At 38.3% G+C, this 16836-nt stretch overlaps 1 protein-coding gene across 4 annotated transcripts in view; it reads right to left on the bottom strand.

Annotated features, from left to right (window-relative positions):
• nhsl1b (NHS-like 1b) overlaps positions 1-16715 on the bottom strand; it is a 95289-nt gene extending 78574 nt beyond the window's left edge. For 3 of the 4 annotated variants that reach the window (XM_067483033.1, XM_067483030.1, XM_067483029.1), the window contains exon 1: positions 16155-16715. In XM_067483033.1, coding sequence (XP_067339134.1) covers positions 16155-16473 — 319 coding nt within the window. In that variant the 5' untranslated portion in view covers positions 16474-16715. The remainder of the gene's footprint in view (positions 1-16154) is intronic. The other variant, XM_067483034.1, reaches the window with a different exon arrangement.
• Between the last annotated feature and the right edge of the window lie 121 nt (positions 16716-16836).

Raw genomic sequence — 16836 nt, forward strand, 5'->3', positions numbered from 1 at the left:
GTTGGTAGACATGAGCTCATACAATGGGCTTCTGTGTGGGACCGGGTGATAGGGAAGAAAGAGAGCGGCTGAAATGGGCAGGGCTGCACCACTTGGACTGATTCAAAATAAAGCAGTCCATTCTGTCAATGTAAACGTAGAATGAGTGTTATGGTTCGTTATTTGCAAAACCCCATTTTTCATCCTACTATATAGATTTATTGCATATTTATAAATAACATGAATCTTATCAGTATACGTAATGCATATCCACTTGTATTCAATCAGGGTTTTGTGTGAGTGGGCTAAAACTCTTAAATGTATTGGGGTTCAGCCTTTAATTGCTTAACCACACATGTGGCAAAACTTAGTCAACTACACCCATAGCGCTCCACCCAAACTTTGGCAGAAAATAGGAAACTATTGGGGCTGAACCCAAACCACAAACCAATGTGTTGCTGCAAACCCCTGAAAAAATATGAACCCTAACTTGTGCAAGTCTTGAGCAGAAACAAAGGGATAAGGCAAGGAGCAGGGAAAGAGGGAAACTGCTTAGAGCTCATGTGTCACCTCCCTGCTCCTGTAATTGCCTCCCCTCCCAGCTCTTCTCCAGCCCATAACAACCACATGAAAGCCCTACTGGGCTGGGTTCCCATATGGTGAGGAGACAAGAGGGAGTGTGTATGTCTTTGTCTATGTGTGTGTTTAGATGGCGTGGCTGGTTAAGGGGGCTTCCTCTGACCTAGTGCCCCCAGCTTTAAGAAGCCATGCAGATTTCCTGAAGCGCCTCTTACTCCCTTTAACACACAATCCTCCCTGCCCAATTAGGACACAGTTATGTTGTGAGTGGATATTTACCATAAACTCGACCCGCTTTCTTTCCTCTCTTCCTTCATCCTGGCCCTTCCCTCCTGACCTCTCCACTTCTTTTTCCTCTCAGTCCTCCACCCACCCCCACTTGTCTTCACTCACTATGTTTCCAGACTGTAGGAGAGCTGTCCTTGTGGGCCTTCATTTTTGCTATATTCATTGTTAAAACATACAACTGAGATATAGCATTGGCCATAACGGGTTTAACAATAAATTTCTGTTTTCCTTGTTGATAAATCTGCCTATTACTTAACTCAATTATCTAATTAACTGTTCAAAACTTTTTGAAACTGAAAAACAGTTATCACAATATTCCAGTACAAAGACACATAGGTGAATGTTGTTTCATTCAACAGTGGAAAACAGAAAATCACTCAGTTTATCATATATAAAGACTAAGAAAAGTAGCAAATCTTTCCCTTTGCGAACCTGATGCCATCAAATGGTTGTTATATTTGCAACGAAAATTGATATTAGTAAACAATAATATAGATCTAACTGTGTCTAACCAGCGAAAACAAAAATGCTATGATCCATTCTGGATTCTGGATTCGTAATATAGATGAAACAAACAAGACTCTGTTTTATGGTTATATTCAGTTGAGTTGCTCTTGTTCAGCTTGTGTTTAAATCATTTGCTTCATCAATAATCACTGAATCACTGAAAGATGACATAACCTCATAAAACTATTTCTTATTTCTATATCTTTACCATCTTCCTGTTCTTTTATTTAGCTTTCTCTACCACTTTGTAAAAACTTTTTAATCACCTCTCACCTTCACGGCTCTTCTAATTCTACATTCTCTTATTTCTACAACTGCCCTCCCTGCTTAAACTTGCCCATTTCTCTCAGCAGCTGCTAAGCTGTGACTATTGCTGAATGGTCAGTATAGTGTGAGGGCTCAAGATTGGCCAACAACTGAAACACTTGAAAATCACATAAAAAGAGGGAGAAAGGAGGAGAAGAGAGGAAAGGGGAGAAGGGGGAAATGCAATGAGCTAAATACCACTGAGGTTCAAAAGTTTAGCTAAAGAATGAAAGTGAAGAAAATGAAGAATAATACATTTCTATGTATTCTATGTTTAAACTATAAAAGAGCTCTATAAAAAAATTTGCTTATACTTTAAAAATGGTCTGTATTGTAGTTTAAAAGTCTGAGAAGATGTGTATTTATAGATAGATAAATATCTATACCTATCCACTGTGTCTAGTGTGCATTTAAGAAAGATATATAGATCTTTCTATCCTGATAATGTGTGTGTTTGTGTATTAGATTTTTTATATTTTATTTTTACAAAAGGTTACATTTTTCTTTATCAGTCACCAGAGAATCTGGAAGATCTCACAATGTTTGGTGGACATTTAACTCTGATCACATGTTTTGGTAGGCTGAGAGGTTATGGTCATGTACTGTAGCACTTTATTAAATCTGAATTTCACAATGAATCCTCCACAGTGGTAGAGCTACTGTATATGTTGCCAGCATAGACTGTAACATGATGGAAAGCAGAATGTTGCAGAAACATGCTGCTACAACTTGAACTTGAAATCTATGATTTAATTTTTTATTATATGAAACAAATGTTTAACTTTCACACTTAAAAAAATAGTAATGCAAAAGACAAAATAGCAAGATGGGTGAGGCGATAGGTAGACATAGCACAAATACCAGGCTCATTCATAAATGATTGATAAAAGAGAAAGATTGATGGATTTATCTTTTCCTTGCAGCCCTAGGGGATCTGACATTTCCATCCACACTATCTTCACCGCTTCTGTCTTTTCACAACAAAGACAGTTAGTCTCAAGACCTTCAGGGTCTTAGGGCCACATAGGACCACTGGTCTCCAAGGACAAGAGCCCTTACTGGGCTTATTAACCTACTTCACTAAACCCCATCGTCTTTGAGGACCTTTGGGCCTCCAGACCACGTTTTTTTTTTCTTCCAGTCTCAGGGGTTGGGGGTGGGGCGGAGATGAGGCCCTGAGAGTAAGAGATGCAGCTGGTGTGGTGATCTCAGTCCCATTCTAACAGACAGTCACACTAATGGCATTGAGGGTGCCTAATTGAAAAAGGGGTGCGTGCGTGTGTCTGCGCGTGTGTGGAATAGAAATAGCTAGGTATGGTTTGGTTCAAGGAGTAGAGCGGGCACAATGAATATTTAAAAACATTAAAAGGTCTCGGCCATCTGACACATATTACAAAATGCACAACCACTGATGTAAAAAACTAACAGGTTTTAAAAATACACACTGATGGACACAAATCTTAACAGCTTATTGTTTCAGCTCTACAACCATTCTTTCACATCTCTCCACACACAAAAAAACATTTCTCTCTTATGCAACAATCTGCATCCTGTACTGGGACAATGATCTGATGGAATGAGGCAAAACAAGTGAGGTTTTGGACTACAAGCACCTCAGTTTCAGTAGAAACAGTGCAACACAAAACACACATATCGAAATCGCAGACAAAATGCAGATGGCTTGGAGGTAGAAACTGGATCCTTAACAAACAGCTGTGAATTGAACAGGAGTGAAACTGCCCTGCAACATCAGCCCATATGACACCACGGACATGTTCTCACTAACAGTTGCCTGACACACCAGTATCACTGTACAGTGTGTCTATATTCTAGACTAATGTTTTTAGTATATCCTTTAAACATTTTTAACGTGTTTATTTTTAAGCAAATAATCTTTAGTTCCAGCTTCTCAGACTGGTGGACTAAAGGGGACCTATTGTTAGAAATCAAATTGGGTTAAAGGAAATTATAAATCATTATTAATATAACTATTTTCAGTCTTTACAAACACTGAATCAAGTAACAAAATTACCAGCAAATTAATTAATTTGAATAATCATGATTATAGTGGAAACGCACACTAGTGTGTTTATATATATATATATATATATATATATATATATATATATATATATATATATATATATATATATATATATATAGAGTTGAGTTTCTAATAGAGTGCATAATAACCATAGGTAAGAAAGCTTAATGGAAAAATAGAATAAAAAGAAGCACACATGTGTTGTACACAAGTAGGTACTGGGCTTAGCAGAGATTCGTAGTAGATATTAACACCTGAATGTATGAAGCCATGTGTACTAGCATGTCTGACAAAAACGACTATTTTAACAATTCACTTGTACCTGTAAACATGCCTCTAGGCTTCAAGTCAATTTTTCTGAAATCACACATGTACCCACAGTAACATCATATTGGGCTTAAAGAAGTAACAAAGCAAGAGTGACCTACATGCTAAATAGTATGTGAGGGCTTTGTTGAACCTGCATCACCAGCATCATTACCACTTTTGTGGGGAAAAAAAAAAAAAAAACACACCTGGAGCTAGGGAGCACACCATATAAAGATATATCAAATCGTATTGGTGTTAGCCTCCCTCACTCAAACAGCCCTTACTCTTTTTACCCAGACACTGAAAACAGAAGGTCAAAACACAGCTGAGTCAATATGCCAGAACACAAGCCAGTAAAAGCTACAAAAGGTGCAGATTTGTGACCAAAACTTTCACTCCATCATCAAAAACATCATGCACTGTGGCTGAAAGAAAATTCATTCGGTAATGTTTTTAGGTTTAGATTTATAATCTAACGCCATCTGAACCTGCCGACTAACACAAACCTGTGTCTGGGACAGAATAAAAACTCAGGCCAACAGCAGCGGTGGTGGTTAACTGTGGCCTTAAACACATAAGCAGCACTCACTCGCAACACTATCCCGGAACTGGATTAGCATCCCACATTATAAAACAAGCTTAAATGTCAACATTCAAGTAACAAGCAAATAACTTGTAATTATGAATATCCATAATTACATGTCTCCACCCCATCTTATTTATAAATCTAAAAATGCATGTACACACACACACATACAAACAGGTTGTTTCCCATCATATACTGTCTGCTCAGTTTCAAACTCTCTGAAGACTCCTTTGCTGGGCTGTAACAAGAATAGGCGTGTAGACTCCAGCAGGGCTTAAGGAGATTAACCATTCTGTAGCTGTATAAAATAATATTCCTCATAATCCTCATCACTGACTCCGAAAATCCCCTCTCGCTGTGTGGCATGGGACAGCCTCTCTAAATGTGCCCTCTTGTTCTTTTGAACACACACACACACACACACACAGATCAGGCAAAACATGTCAGACGAAAGAGCTTAATATTTAGAACAGAAATATGCACACAGATTTGTAGATACTTTTTCTCTGTGCTTTTTATTAACAGCCTATAATTGCCAAAAAAAACTGTATAAAGTAGTGAATCAACATAGTGATTCCTTCTAGGTTCTTTCCCTCTTTATTGACATATACATACAGTGCATTTTTTAGGATCCCACTGCACAATTGGTTAATGTCACATGTACATCTTTTTGTAATTCAAGCTAAAAGTGGCTTTTTTTTAATGAAGCTATTGTTTTTAATAATCAATGACACATCATCCAAATGTCAAAAAATAAATTTCAATTTACAAGATAACAAAGTTAACAGTTAAACTTTAGTTCAACATGCCAAATACGATGGCCATCATATTCCATGTGTGTAATGAGCGACAAAATCATGACAGCAAAACTGTGATCCCACAGTGGCACTTTAAGGCTACTTCTGTGTGTGTGTTTATTTGTTGAAATTATTGATCAGTTGGAGTGTGCTAATATGTGTGAGCACAAGCTGCAAACCAGCCTTTAGTTTCTTCAGGGAACTTTCATGTTTAATACACAGTATCAAAGCCATAAAAAGCAATCGTTTTCCTGCAATTCATACTTGTATGTTCAGCCTGGTGCTGAAGCAGATTAGATTCTTGTTCTAATCCATCCTTCCAAAAGTTTAGAGAGCATGAGGACAGTCAAGAGTTGAATGAGGTGAAGTAAGTCAGGCCTGGGTTTGTCTTATTAGAAGGTTTTTTTTAGTCATAGGTGGGTTGTAGTTGTGTAACACATGTAGATGTTGACAGAGAGTGAGAAGAAACATATGATTAGAGGGAGGACATATTATATGGAGAGGAATAAATGGAAAATATAACACACACACACACACACACACACACACACACACACACACACACACCTGGCTAAGGCCAGTAGACAATAAGGAAAGGGAGAATGGAGAAACATTGTATTCTTGTTATTAGAGGACACAAATGGTTTTTCACACAAGGATTAATGAGGGCTAAACAACATGGCAGCAGAGCTTGGGCCAAACATTTGCATTGTGATTACTCAACATTACAGGTCATACGGACAGGAGTAGGCCATGTAAACAGTACTTCAGTGCTAGTAGTCTGTGTATATTTGGAATACTGACTGAATACTTTGTGGGTCAGTAGGGCCAGTTTAAACTTTGCTTTCCCTTAGACAGGCCTATAATCACACTATGGACACACATTTTTTTTCTTACAACAGTTGGCGACAAAGACATATTCCACCCATGTGTACTACAGAATATGATGGCAACTACTGGACAATAGCCCTAGTGAGAAAAATGCTCCTTTATTTGCTGTATTTGAATGAAAAAATAAATAAATAAATAAATAAAAAATCACAAAAAGAAAAATAAACTGTATGACACAGAAGTAGAGTATGTCTGGAACTTGTACAGTCAGTGCACTTGCAAAACAGAGTAAAAATTCTTCAACTGATCATTGGCTTTGTTAAGATTAATGTCACAGATACTGTAGCAGACACAGAAAGCATGAACTTTACAGGCCTTTTGCAGACATTTGCATGCACGTACACACATAAACACACATACAATGAGATCTCTGTGGATGAGGCAGCTAGATCTGCTAGAGAGGAAGATTTAGAAGTCAACAGGGATTCCTAAGTGGAGTATGTCATATTTCACAGGAACAGATACTTAGGCACACACATGGCAGAGTTCTGGGGAGAACAAGACAGATTATATGCCCATCAGCCGCTTCAGGCTAGAGATGGAACGACAAAGGCATCTAATTATGGGCTACTTGTTTTGAGTAATGTTAGCCAAATTAGCACAGTAAATCAATCAACTTGAACTCTGTATGTACGTATGAGTGTGTATCTCTAACTGTTGCACTCAAACATCATATTGTGTCAGAGCATCCAGCTGCAGTCTGACATTCAAACCAAACACATACCCAGACTAACACATGACAACATAATGTCCTCTAATAGCTTTGTGATGTCTTCCCTTGATGCCTCATAAAAGTTAATACAATGTAATAATGAAAGAGCAACATGCAGGTTTTTTTCCAAATTAATACTTAATATTTCCTGCACGACCATTTAAAACGTAAACGATTTTTCAGGTTATCTAAGATTAAAGGGAAGATATTCTAAGGGAAAGAAAGATTTTATCTATTGTTCTTACAAAAAAAAAAATTCCACATAACATTAAAATTAATCACAAAAGGGACAACAACTGTCTGAGCAGGTACATTGTCATTAGTTGTTCTTTTCCAGTTTTCTTAGCTGGCAAATGAACTGAGCTAGCTTAACATCTGTGCCTAGGTGAGTTGTTTCACTGTTGCATTTACAAGTGGGTATTGAAGCCAGGAACATGTGACAGTCCACACAAGTACTTAGCAGTAGTTTCTTACATACAGTAATGTTATCACTGACACAAGATGATGCTTAATGTTTCTGTTATGGGTACACAGCAATACTCCTACGAGTATTTAGACCAGAAATTGTTGTTCTTTTATGTTCCTGGTCATTTTGACACCTTTTTGTCTTTTCCAAGGCAGGTGTACAACTCACTATAACAATTCCAAATCCTATTGTAGTATATTTTCATACCAATCAGCCATAAAATTATTACCACATATTTTTGCGATATGGCAGGGTGCACTATCCTGCTAAAAGAGGCCACTGAATACGTTTTTTTCATGACGGGCTGTACTTAGCACCAATATTTAGGTAGGTTTTACGTGTCAGCAACAACACCTACATGGAATGGAAGGGCCCATGGTTTCCCAGTAGAACGTCACACCACCTCCACCGGTTTGCCTTCTTCCCTTAGCATTATCCTGGTGCCATCTCTTTCCCAGATAAGCGATGCAACTGGTAATCCACACAATGTACAACAAAATGTGATTCATCAGAGGACACCTTCCATTGCTACATGTCTCAGTTCTGATGCTCACACACCCACTGTAGGCTCTTTTGGCAGTGGAAACAGCTCAGCATGGGCAACCTAACAGGTCTGCAGCTACTCAGCCCCTATAAGCAACCAACATTGATGCACTGTGTTCATGTTTTGACTATGTAGTCTCCATACTATGACACTCTGTGTTTATTTTAAACTGCACTTTAAATAACACCAACAACAAAAACAGAAACAGCAGTGAGAGAAATAGGAGGAAAAACCTCACTAAAACAATGCCACCAACAGAGTCAGAGGACAATCAGTCTTTTACTGTATTGTTAGGCTTGTATGTCTTAGTGGCTCTACAGTAGATACTGTATGAAAACAAAATAATACAAGCAGGTCTGAGTGTTGCTGTTGCCACTCAAAATAAATAAAAAAATAATAATAATAATGTTTTCCAAACCAGAGAAAGTCAGGATTTTTAAGGCATTACTGTGGGACCATAGAGTGTTGTTTTCACTACATTCAATAGCCATATTATCCACAGAGAAATTAAAATATATCAGCTCCTTTAATCAAAAAAATTTCTGGAGCTAACGCATGCTGGTAGGACTGCAAAATATATCGTTTGTACATGTACTATATTCAAATCACAGGGCATACAATATCAAGTTAGGCTATGACAGTATTTTTTTTCCCTGCAATATATAATGCAATATGAAAAGAATAAACACAGAAATGTCAATCTGATAACTTAACCTACGTTAAAATAAAATGATTATAATGATTTGGGTGAGTTTGTATGTTAGTGCACCAAACACGCTCCATGTTTCACTTAGTGTCGGTTTATTTTGCATTTTGTCTTTCTTCTCCTCTCAGTGTGAAACTTATTTTGTTGTTAATCACTTTCTAAAATTGCTAAGAAGGTAAAACAAAGTACATTGTGGTATTTATAGGGGTTTAATAATCACCTTTGTACTGACCTTTATCGTTTTTCCAAAATATATATGAACATAACTCATCCACAGCAGTGGCATAATACCTTGCCTCACAACATTCAAACACTCCATATAGGCTTCCTTACTGCCTCAAATGTGGGACGGTTTTAAAACTGGGGAAACCCTTCTGCCTGAATCTAAACCAATCACCGTACATTTAATTTGCTGTTCAGACATCCATTTGATGACTTTATCAAGCAACAAGTATTGCAAGCAACCAAAGAGGAGATCAATTGACAGGCCGATGAACTGCACAATTCGCATGATAGAACAAACAATTTCAACACTTGGTTTTTAGTTAAAACAAGGTCTTTATCACACCCAGTTTGATCAGACAACTTGAATTTCCTCAGCTGAATAGTTTCAGTGTACAATACTAAAAACATTCCTGAAAACAACCCCCAGACAGCTGTTTCTAGGGAATTATCTGCTTTCAAATATAGCCAAAGCTTCTCATCCTTGGATGACTAGTTTTAACATGCAAAAATGTTCACCATTATGCTAAATTCAAACGTGTACATGGACATGTGTTTGTTTCCATGTGTGCATTTGTTATGGCAAAAGTAACAGATGTGGCACAAAATCCCCGTTTATTTTTCCTGCAACAGTCATACAGTCAGAGTGGATGTGTGCATGTCTGTTTTTAAACCTTGAGCACAGTAACGTGCAGACACAAGATAACAATTTTATGCTTTTGTAAGATGATGTCCCACCTGCTGTTTTATGTCACTATGTACTATATAGATGCATGTGCATGTCTATCTGTCCACTCAACAGGATTCAGTAAATCCTATATTTTACTACCACTAAAAAGTCTGTTATGTATCTTAACAGGATTTGTTTTATTCTGCCACATCTGAAAAATTAAAAAGGTTCAAAAGAAAAATGCATCATCAAGCAACATCTCATTAGGAAAGGTTACAACCCCACACAATTCAGCCGAACATGTTCATCCTGTATTCAGACTTTCAGTTCCAATGAACAACAGGTCAGGTGCCCTGTGTTTGTTCGCATTTGTGACAATGACCACCACCACGTCCATACAGATGAAAAGAATGTGTTTTATGGAGATAAAACAACAAAGCTGTACAATGAATAACTGCGTATCTTAATGATAGGATCACTTAAATTACACATTCAAAACGAGTCAGCTGTAAAGACCATCTACACAAATACCACTACTATAGTTAGAACAATACTTCCTCAATCTGGTTAATAGCCAGGCTCATAATTACACTGACTAGGAGTAAATTCAAAAGGAAAATAGTCCATATGATTTTTTTTATGATGCTCAGAGGTCCTTGACATGTTACTACAAATATACAGTAACAGTGGCCCATATGTAAAACCTGACAATTATGTATAAAATCCACTTGAAAAAAGAGCATGTTAATGAAATGGATAAAGGCAGGAAGAGCAAATGGGTAAGAGAGGTAGAAAGTAAAATGAACGAAACTCCACAGGATAATCTGTTCTCACATTTCGCCCGGCCCCTGTTGTCAGTTCAGCTCGTTTGGCTTTTCAGAGAACATACTACTTCTCCAAAGCAATAGTTCTGGGCTATGACCTACTCTTCAACTACAGGAATAATGGGCTGCAATACATCTAAAATGGTAAATAAAACTATGTACATTACATAGTATATTCTCTATTCAGTATGATATGACTGTAGATGAAACTGCATAAATGCATTATGTCCCTATGCATTGAAAAAGTAATATACAGTTGACAGCTGTTGTGCAAACTGTGTGTAGAGTTTTGAAGAAACATATGATCTTGTGCCTGTGTGTGTGTCCAAAAATGCATTACAATGTTGGCTGTATCCATGACTGCATAAAAACTTCATCACAGAAACCCAAATAAGAATTTAAAAAAAAACAAAAAAAAAAAAACATTGAGGACTGTCCCAATCTATCTCTGCATCTTACTCCAGCCAGAGGTCACCACATGAATGAAATCAAAATCATCTTTTTACACCCTAGATTACCCTGTAGTACCCACAAATGCCAACCTGCAAGGCCTATTTTTGGCGTTTCTGAGTGTGAACATAGGCATGTGTCTGTAAACCCAGAGACCATCTTGATGTTATTTTCCACAAGCCTTCCCTAGTGGGGACATAGTGTACGAACAGCGGCTATTTCAAGAACATATATCAGGACTCGACATTAACGCTTGCCCACTTGCTCAGGCAAGTAAACAATGTTCGGCCAAGTGGAATGCATCATGCACTTGCCCGATCGGAAACTAAAAAAAATAAATGCGACAGTCTGTTGTGTTTCCCAAACACTGATTTTACTGTAGCGCTTCTTGCAGCGCAGTTGATGTTAAAGAGTGTCTGATTTCAGGTAAACTAGAGATGAGGTCATTTTATTTTTCGTTTGATGCTGTCCTACCCTTGTTTACCAACTTCACCATAACATCATGAAGCATTAATATTGTGCATCTACACTACAAATGAAGCGTTCACTCGGTTTTGTCATATTAATGTAACTTACAACTTTCTGAAGAACCATGGGACCTTCAACAACTTTTACAGACATGAGCTGCAGCTGTCATTCAAATGTAGCTCTTCAAAATTGGATCTGTCAGCTCCATTAAAATGTAAAAACTCCAAATGTTTATTACAAACGACATTCATAAAGTTTGGGATATTAGCAATTTGACCATATGGCTGAAAATCTTGAGCCTGTTAAAACTTGGCAATTTGCCATCTAAAACACAGGCACAACCTCCTGGTATCTCTACTGAATCTGTATCGAAGGAAAATGGGCCAATAAATCAAGTGTTTTAAGCAGGATATTTGTTTTCCCACTATTAAATGTAAATGTAATAGAAGGGTGGAATAGCACTCCTGGAGGCATTTTTCAGCCAGAAGAAGAGAGTTTTTTTAATTTAGAGAAGTCAAAAAGAGGTTGAAATTCATCATTGTATATTCACACCCTAAACTAAAGCCATAGGGAGCAAGTTGAAAATTAAAATGAAGTTGGGGGTTTTTGCCACTGAATATCTCATTCTTTCGTTTTATCCAGCAAAATGTACTGATACTACATACAATCTTTTGTTTTCCAACATTTAATACAAAAGCATACATCTAAATACAAATTCAGTAATTGATTGAAAACTAAAATACCTTAGTCAAATGAATAACACAATGCTTTTTTATGACCCTGAAATCAATGTGGAACTGTAGCTCAGCTGGTTGAAAGGGTTTTAAACTATCCGTAAAATACAAAAAACACAGCTGAGCAACTTCATCTGACAGGGCATGAAATGAGACAGACACACACACACACCTCTAAATTTAGCCATTTCTTATTAACTTTACTGTCTCCAACCATCAAGAGCAAATCAGTCCCTGAAAGATTTAGTTTTATTAAGTAGAGGAAGTCAGGACTGTGCTGAGTTGAAGCAGCTGTAGTAAGGCTTGATTATCAACAAGAACTATATGAAATTGCTGACAGACTATTGAAGGAAAAGCTTTGGTGTATACAGAACATACACATAAGCAAACACACCAGACAGTTTTAGGAACAGCACTTGCATTCATCAGTCATCTCTTCCTCCTCTACTTCCAAATACTCCTCTGTGCCCAGGCCAGGGCTGCATTCACATCCTAGGAAGTCCGCATAAAGGCGTGAGAGAGGGCAGCAGCAAGTGTACACAAACAGTCCAAGTCAAATATGGTCCGTGGCAAAATCCCACAACTTCTGGAAATGCTGCCGTGCTTTCCCACTCTTTTTCACCATTCCAACCCATCTCTTTTGTCCTCATTGGACCAGGTCAACCTCTAGAACCAGGCCAGGCTCTACTTGCTGGAACAAGTCCTGTGGGAACTGACTTGTAGATTCTGTCTGCGTAAAGACTGCGCTCTATAAATGAATGAAAGAGACCACGGCATGAGTGAATAGTGACTAGGGGGAACTGATTGAATGGAATAAACAGGGGTGTGTTGTGTGTGTATGTGTATGTGTGCGTGTGTGTGTCAGAGAGAGGGAGGCAAACAGGAAAAGGTAGTCTGAATACCATAAACAGAAATCAGCTTATCCAGGCTTGACTGAGCTTTGTTATTATTTGCCACATGTTAAAGAATTAAAACTTGATTCATTTTATATTATCATTCCTGAGTCCTACTGTTTATATACACTCATGGCCAATGTACAGTACTTACCAGAGTACTCAACAGACAAACTAAGCATGTATACACCCATACACATACACACATGCTTAAGAGGTACTTGGACTTAACCATGATATCATGCTATATATGAAAGATAAAAGATCAATCAAAACACACATCTATAAATATCATAATTATAGGGGAGGAATGCACAGTCCATGTGTGAATATGACAGAAAGATGGACTGTGGATATTAGTGTGTTTTTAATAGGGGTCTATTTCAAAACCCTACAGCAGCAAGTCACTAGTGGAGGCAGCAAGATATCTGACAGGGAGGCCCCAAGATTCTCCCAACTCTAATTAACCTTCACTTGTGCAACCTACTTTCAACATTAAAATAGCATAGTCCCTATTTAACCTATTTCTATATTTGGTAAAGGAGGCTCATTATTTACCATATCATTTAAAAACACACTTGACCTAAAAGACAGGTCAACTAGTTAGGCCAATAAGCCTGGACTTATAAAGATAAAGTTTTTTGATCCATCGGTTGATTAACAGAATGTCATTCTGAAATTTAATAGACTAAATAACTGGGTTTTTTGAGGAACCCAAAATCTGTTAAGTGAATGCTGGTCCTTTTTCACACTATATAAACAATAGCACAGTAGTCCAGAGTTTATCTGAAGGCTCTTTGACTTCAGCATAACTTACATTACATGATAACATAAATACACCATCTCTGCCTGAATTACATTGTCCTGTCATTTTCCGAGTTTTCTTAAAGTCATTAATGCATCTCTTTGGTTGTAGCAGCAATCCTTGATGACCTTTAGCAAAATTCCAAGCTGAGCAAACTAGACTTTGCTTGAACTCCTCACTCTGAGTGTCAGGTGTTCCCCTCTGAGAGTGAAACGAATGACCTCTGACCTGTTATCTCTTGGTAATTTGGCACAAATGGATTAACAATGGCATAAGACAGTGAAAATACACATCTGCCTATTGTGTCCTTATTCAAATTCCTGATAATTAAAATCCAATAACCCACACACACACACGCTATGCTTTTATGTTAGCCCCACCATATTCTCACCGGTAATATGATCCATCTCTGTGCAGAGGTTACAGTGGGAATCCTGACCCACCAGTCACATTATACACACAAAGTATGGATAACAACTCCTGATTACATACAAATTTTAATAATAGAGTGTTATTATTATTATGCAACAAGATCCAGATACAAGACAATCTGTCATGATGTCTTATCAAAGTTTGGAAATTAACATTGGACACATCACTGCAAGAAGCAGTTAAATGTGTAGATTATTACATTGTAAACCAGTAAAGAGACTGCTACTGCAGCTGTAAAAAACATGTCAAATGTCTCATCAAGTCATGTGGTATACATTAACATTTATTCAAATGAAGTTAACCAGCTGTTCACTGTTTTGTGACACATTCAAATCCAACACTCCCTTCCTGGATGAATGCTGGAGGCGGACTCAGAAGGCATTTTTTTTAAAGACAGGTGATTGTGTGCAAAGTTAGAGCTGTTTATGTCATAATGACTCTAGAGGCAATGCTTCTGTACACCCAGTATTGGCCTTGGGGTTATGTACGAGCTGGCAACAGCAGTTTACTACATAACACACCACATTCCCGTGTACTCTCACACCTTGTCCTCAGCTGCTAGCTTCCACCGAGACTTAAAGGGAACAGAACTTTGAAAATAGGAAATCCCAAACTCGCTCAAGAGCGTATCAACAAGTACAGACGAAAGGACAATTCCAGTCCCGCCATGTGGCAATACAGGAGATTTGTTAACTGTCGGTTAGCAAGTGTACTGTAAATACAGGTTCATGGAGAATAGGTCTGAGGGAGTTCAATCCATGGCTCATCATACATCATATTCAACTGTGTCTGGGAACTCTCGGCTCAGCTTATCATTAACAATCGGAATTGAATCGGTGTGAACGTGTCTAAGTAAGAGAGTGAGTCATAGTCTGACCCAAGACACGGAGAATAGATAGGAAAGAGGATGGTAAAACAAAACCAAAGGCACATGAGTCAGAACTCATATCCTCCTCCTTCACTAATACATTTGGGCTTGTCTTCTGAATCCTACTTTGCAACATATTTCAGAGGCAAATTAGATAAACAAAGAACCTGTGCATGGAATAAATAAGACACATGATCCCTTAACTACCATGTTTATAAACATTACCACAGAATCTATTGAATAGATTTAATAGATTCTGCACATAGATATAGCACTGGTAAACCATAGCAGATATGTGCTCACAACAGGTTGGCATCTAACCAGACAAAATGAAAGGCCTGTCTCTATTATGTTCATGTAGCTGGAACAGTCACCATAGTCCAAGTCTGAGTTAATATATAATTGCCATGTGTCAGACAACAGGAGGTGGCTTTAAATGGGCAAGCAAACATGTCGCATCGCAATAAAAGCGTGCACAGAGTACACAACATAAATGGATTTTCCATTATCTTTGTGTTGACTGATATTGTTTGACTAACCTGTTCCTAGGAATAAAATAGCAAAATGATATTGGGGATAAGGTTGCAAAATCTTCTGTATTTTCAGTGTCCTTGCAACCTAAACACAGATGGTCAATACGTTGAGAGCAAATCCATCATTTGTGACAGTTCTCAACACCCCTTACTAAATCTGAATGAGACAGACAAAGCCATGTGTTCAGGAGACACCGGTCACTCCTCGCTGGTTCTTTCTTTGGGCTCAATGTGACAGTCACCTTGGGCCTGATCAGTATCTGTCCAAAACAGTGATTAGGTCATAATGACAGAATGGCAAAAGCCTAACACACACTTTTCAGGTATATTTTGAGCCAGGCATCTCATATAAAAAGGTGCTTCCTGTTTACACTGTATATCTGCCTGGAATTAGCTAATATCAGCCTGTGGTACCAACTAATGGCACACAAATATACTGCATGCGCATCCATGATATGTAACGTTATATTTCATGTTTAAAGGAAGATTTTTGATGACCAAACTTTCTCGCAATGCAATGTGACCAACACTGCAAACTTACGGATCTTGATTTTCTTGGGATCAAACTGGCCGACTTCATCCAGCAGAAACTGCAGTCGCCCCTGAATCCTGCAGGACCTTCTGAACACCAACCCTGCCTCCATCTCGATGCCCAGGAAGATCTCGCTGGCATGTCGAGAAAGGTCAGAAAGTTGGTGAATTATGTTAGTCAATATTTGACAGCTAACCTCATCCAAAGACGAGAATAAAACCGGCTTTCGCAACTTGCGTCTCCCGGTTTCTTCCCTGGGAAACCATCCATCCCTCGGCGATAACCTACTCACACGCCTCGGTTCAACAGTCCTCTGATGAAAGGGCATATTTATTTCACACCAATAATTCCAGCTGGATCGAAAATACCCGCGATTAAAACCACTTGCAGCTTTAAAACAAAGCCAATACGCGTAGCCTTCACACAACTCGTAATATCTGCCGGGCCGTATAATCCTTCAATCCCGCCATATTTTGGATTTTCAAAGCATGGGACTTTGTACTGCTCTACACTGGATACGTTGCCTCTCAGTCTATTCAAATGTAAGCACACACAGTTTAGGCTGGGGAGCACGGGGGAAAGAACACGGAAAAGTAGGGAAAAGTACAACTAAAAACCCGGAAAATACTACAACCACCTGTAGCGACTGGACTCGGAGCCAGATCCACAAAGAGTTTACCTGCCTTCTCTC

The sequence above is a fragment of the Channa argus genome, chromosome 17 (genome assembly GCF_033026475.1).
Source record: "Channa argus isolate prfri chromosome 17, Channa argus male v1.0, whole genome shotgun sequence".
NCBI lineage: Eukaryota > Metazoa > Chordata > Actinopteri > Anabantiformes > Channidae > Channa > Channa argus.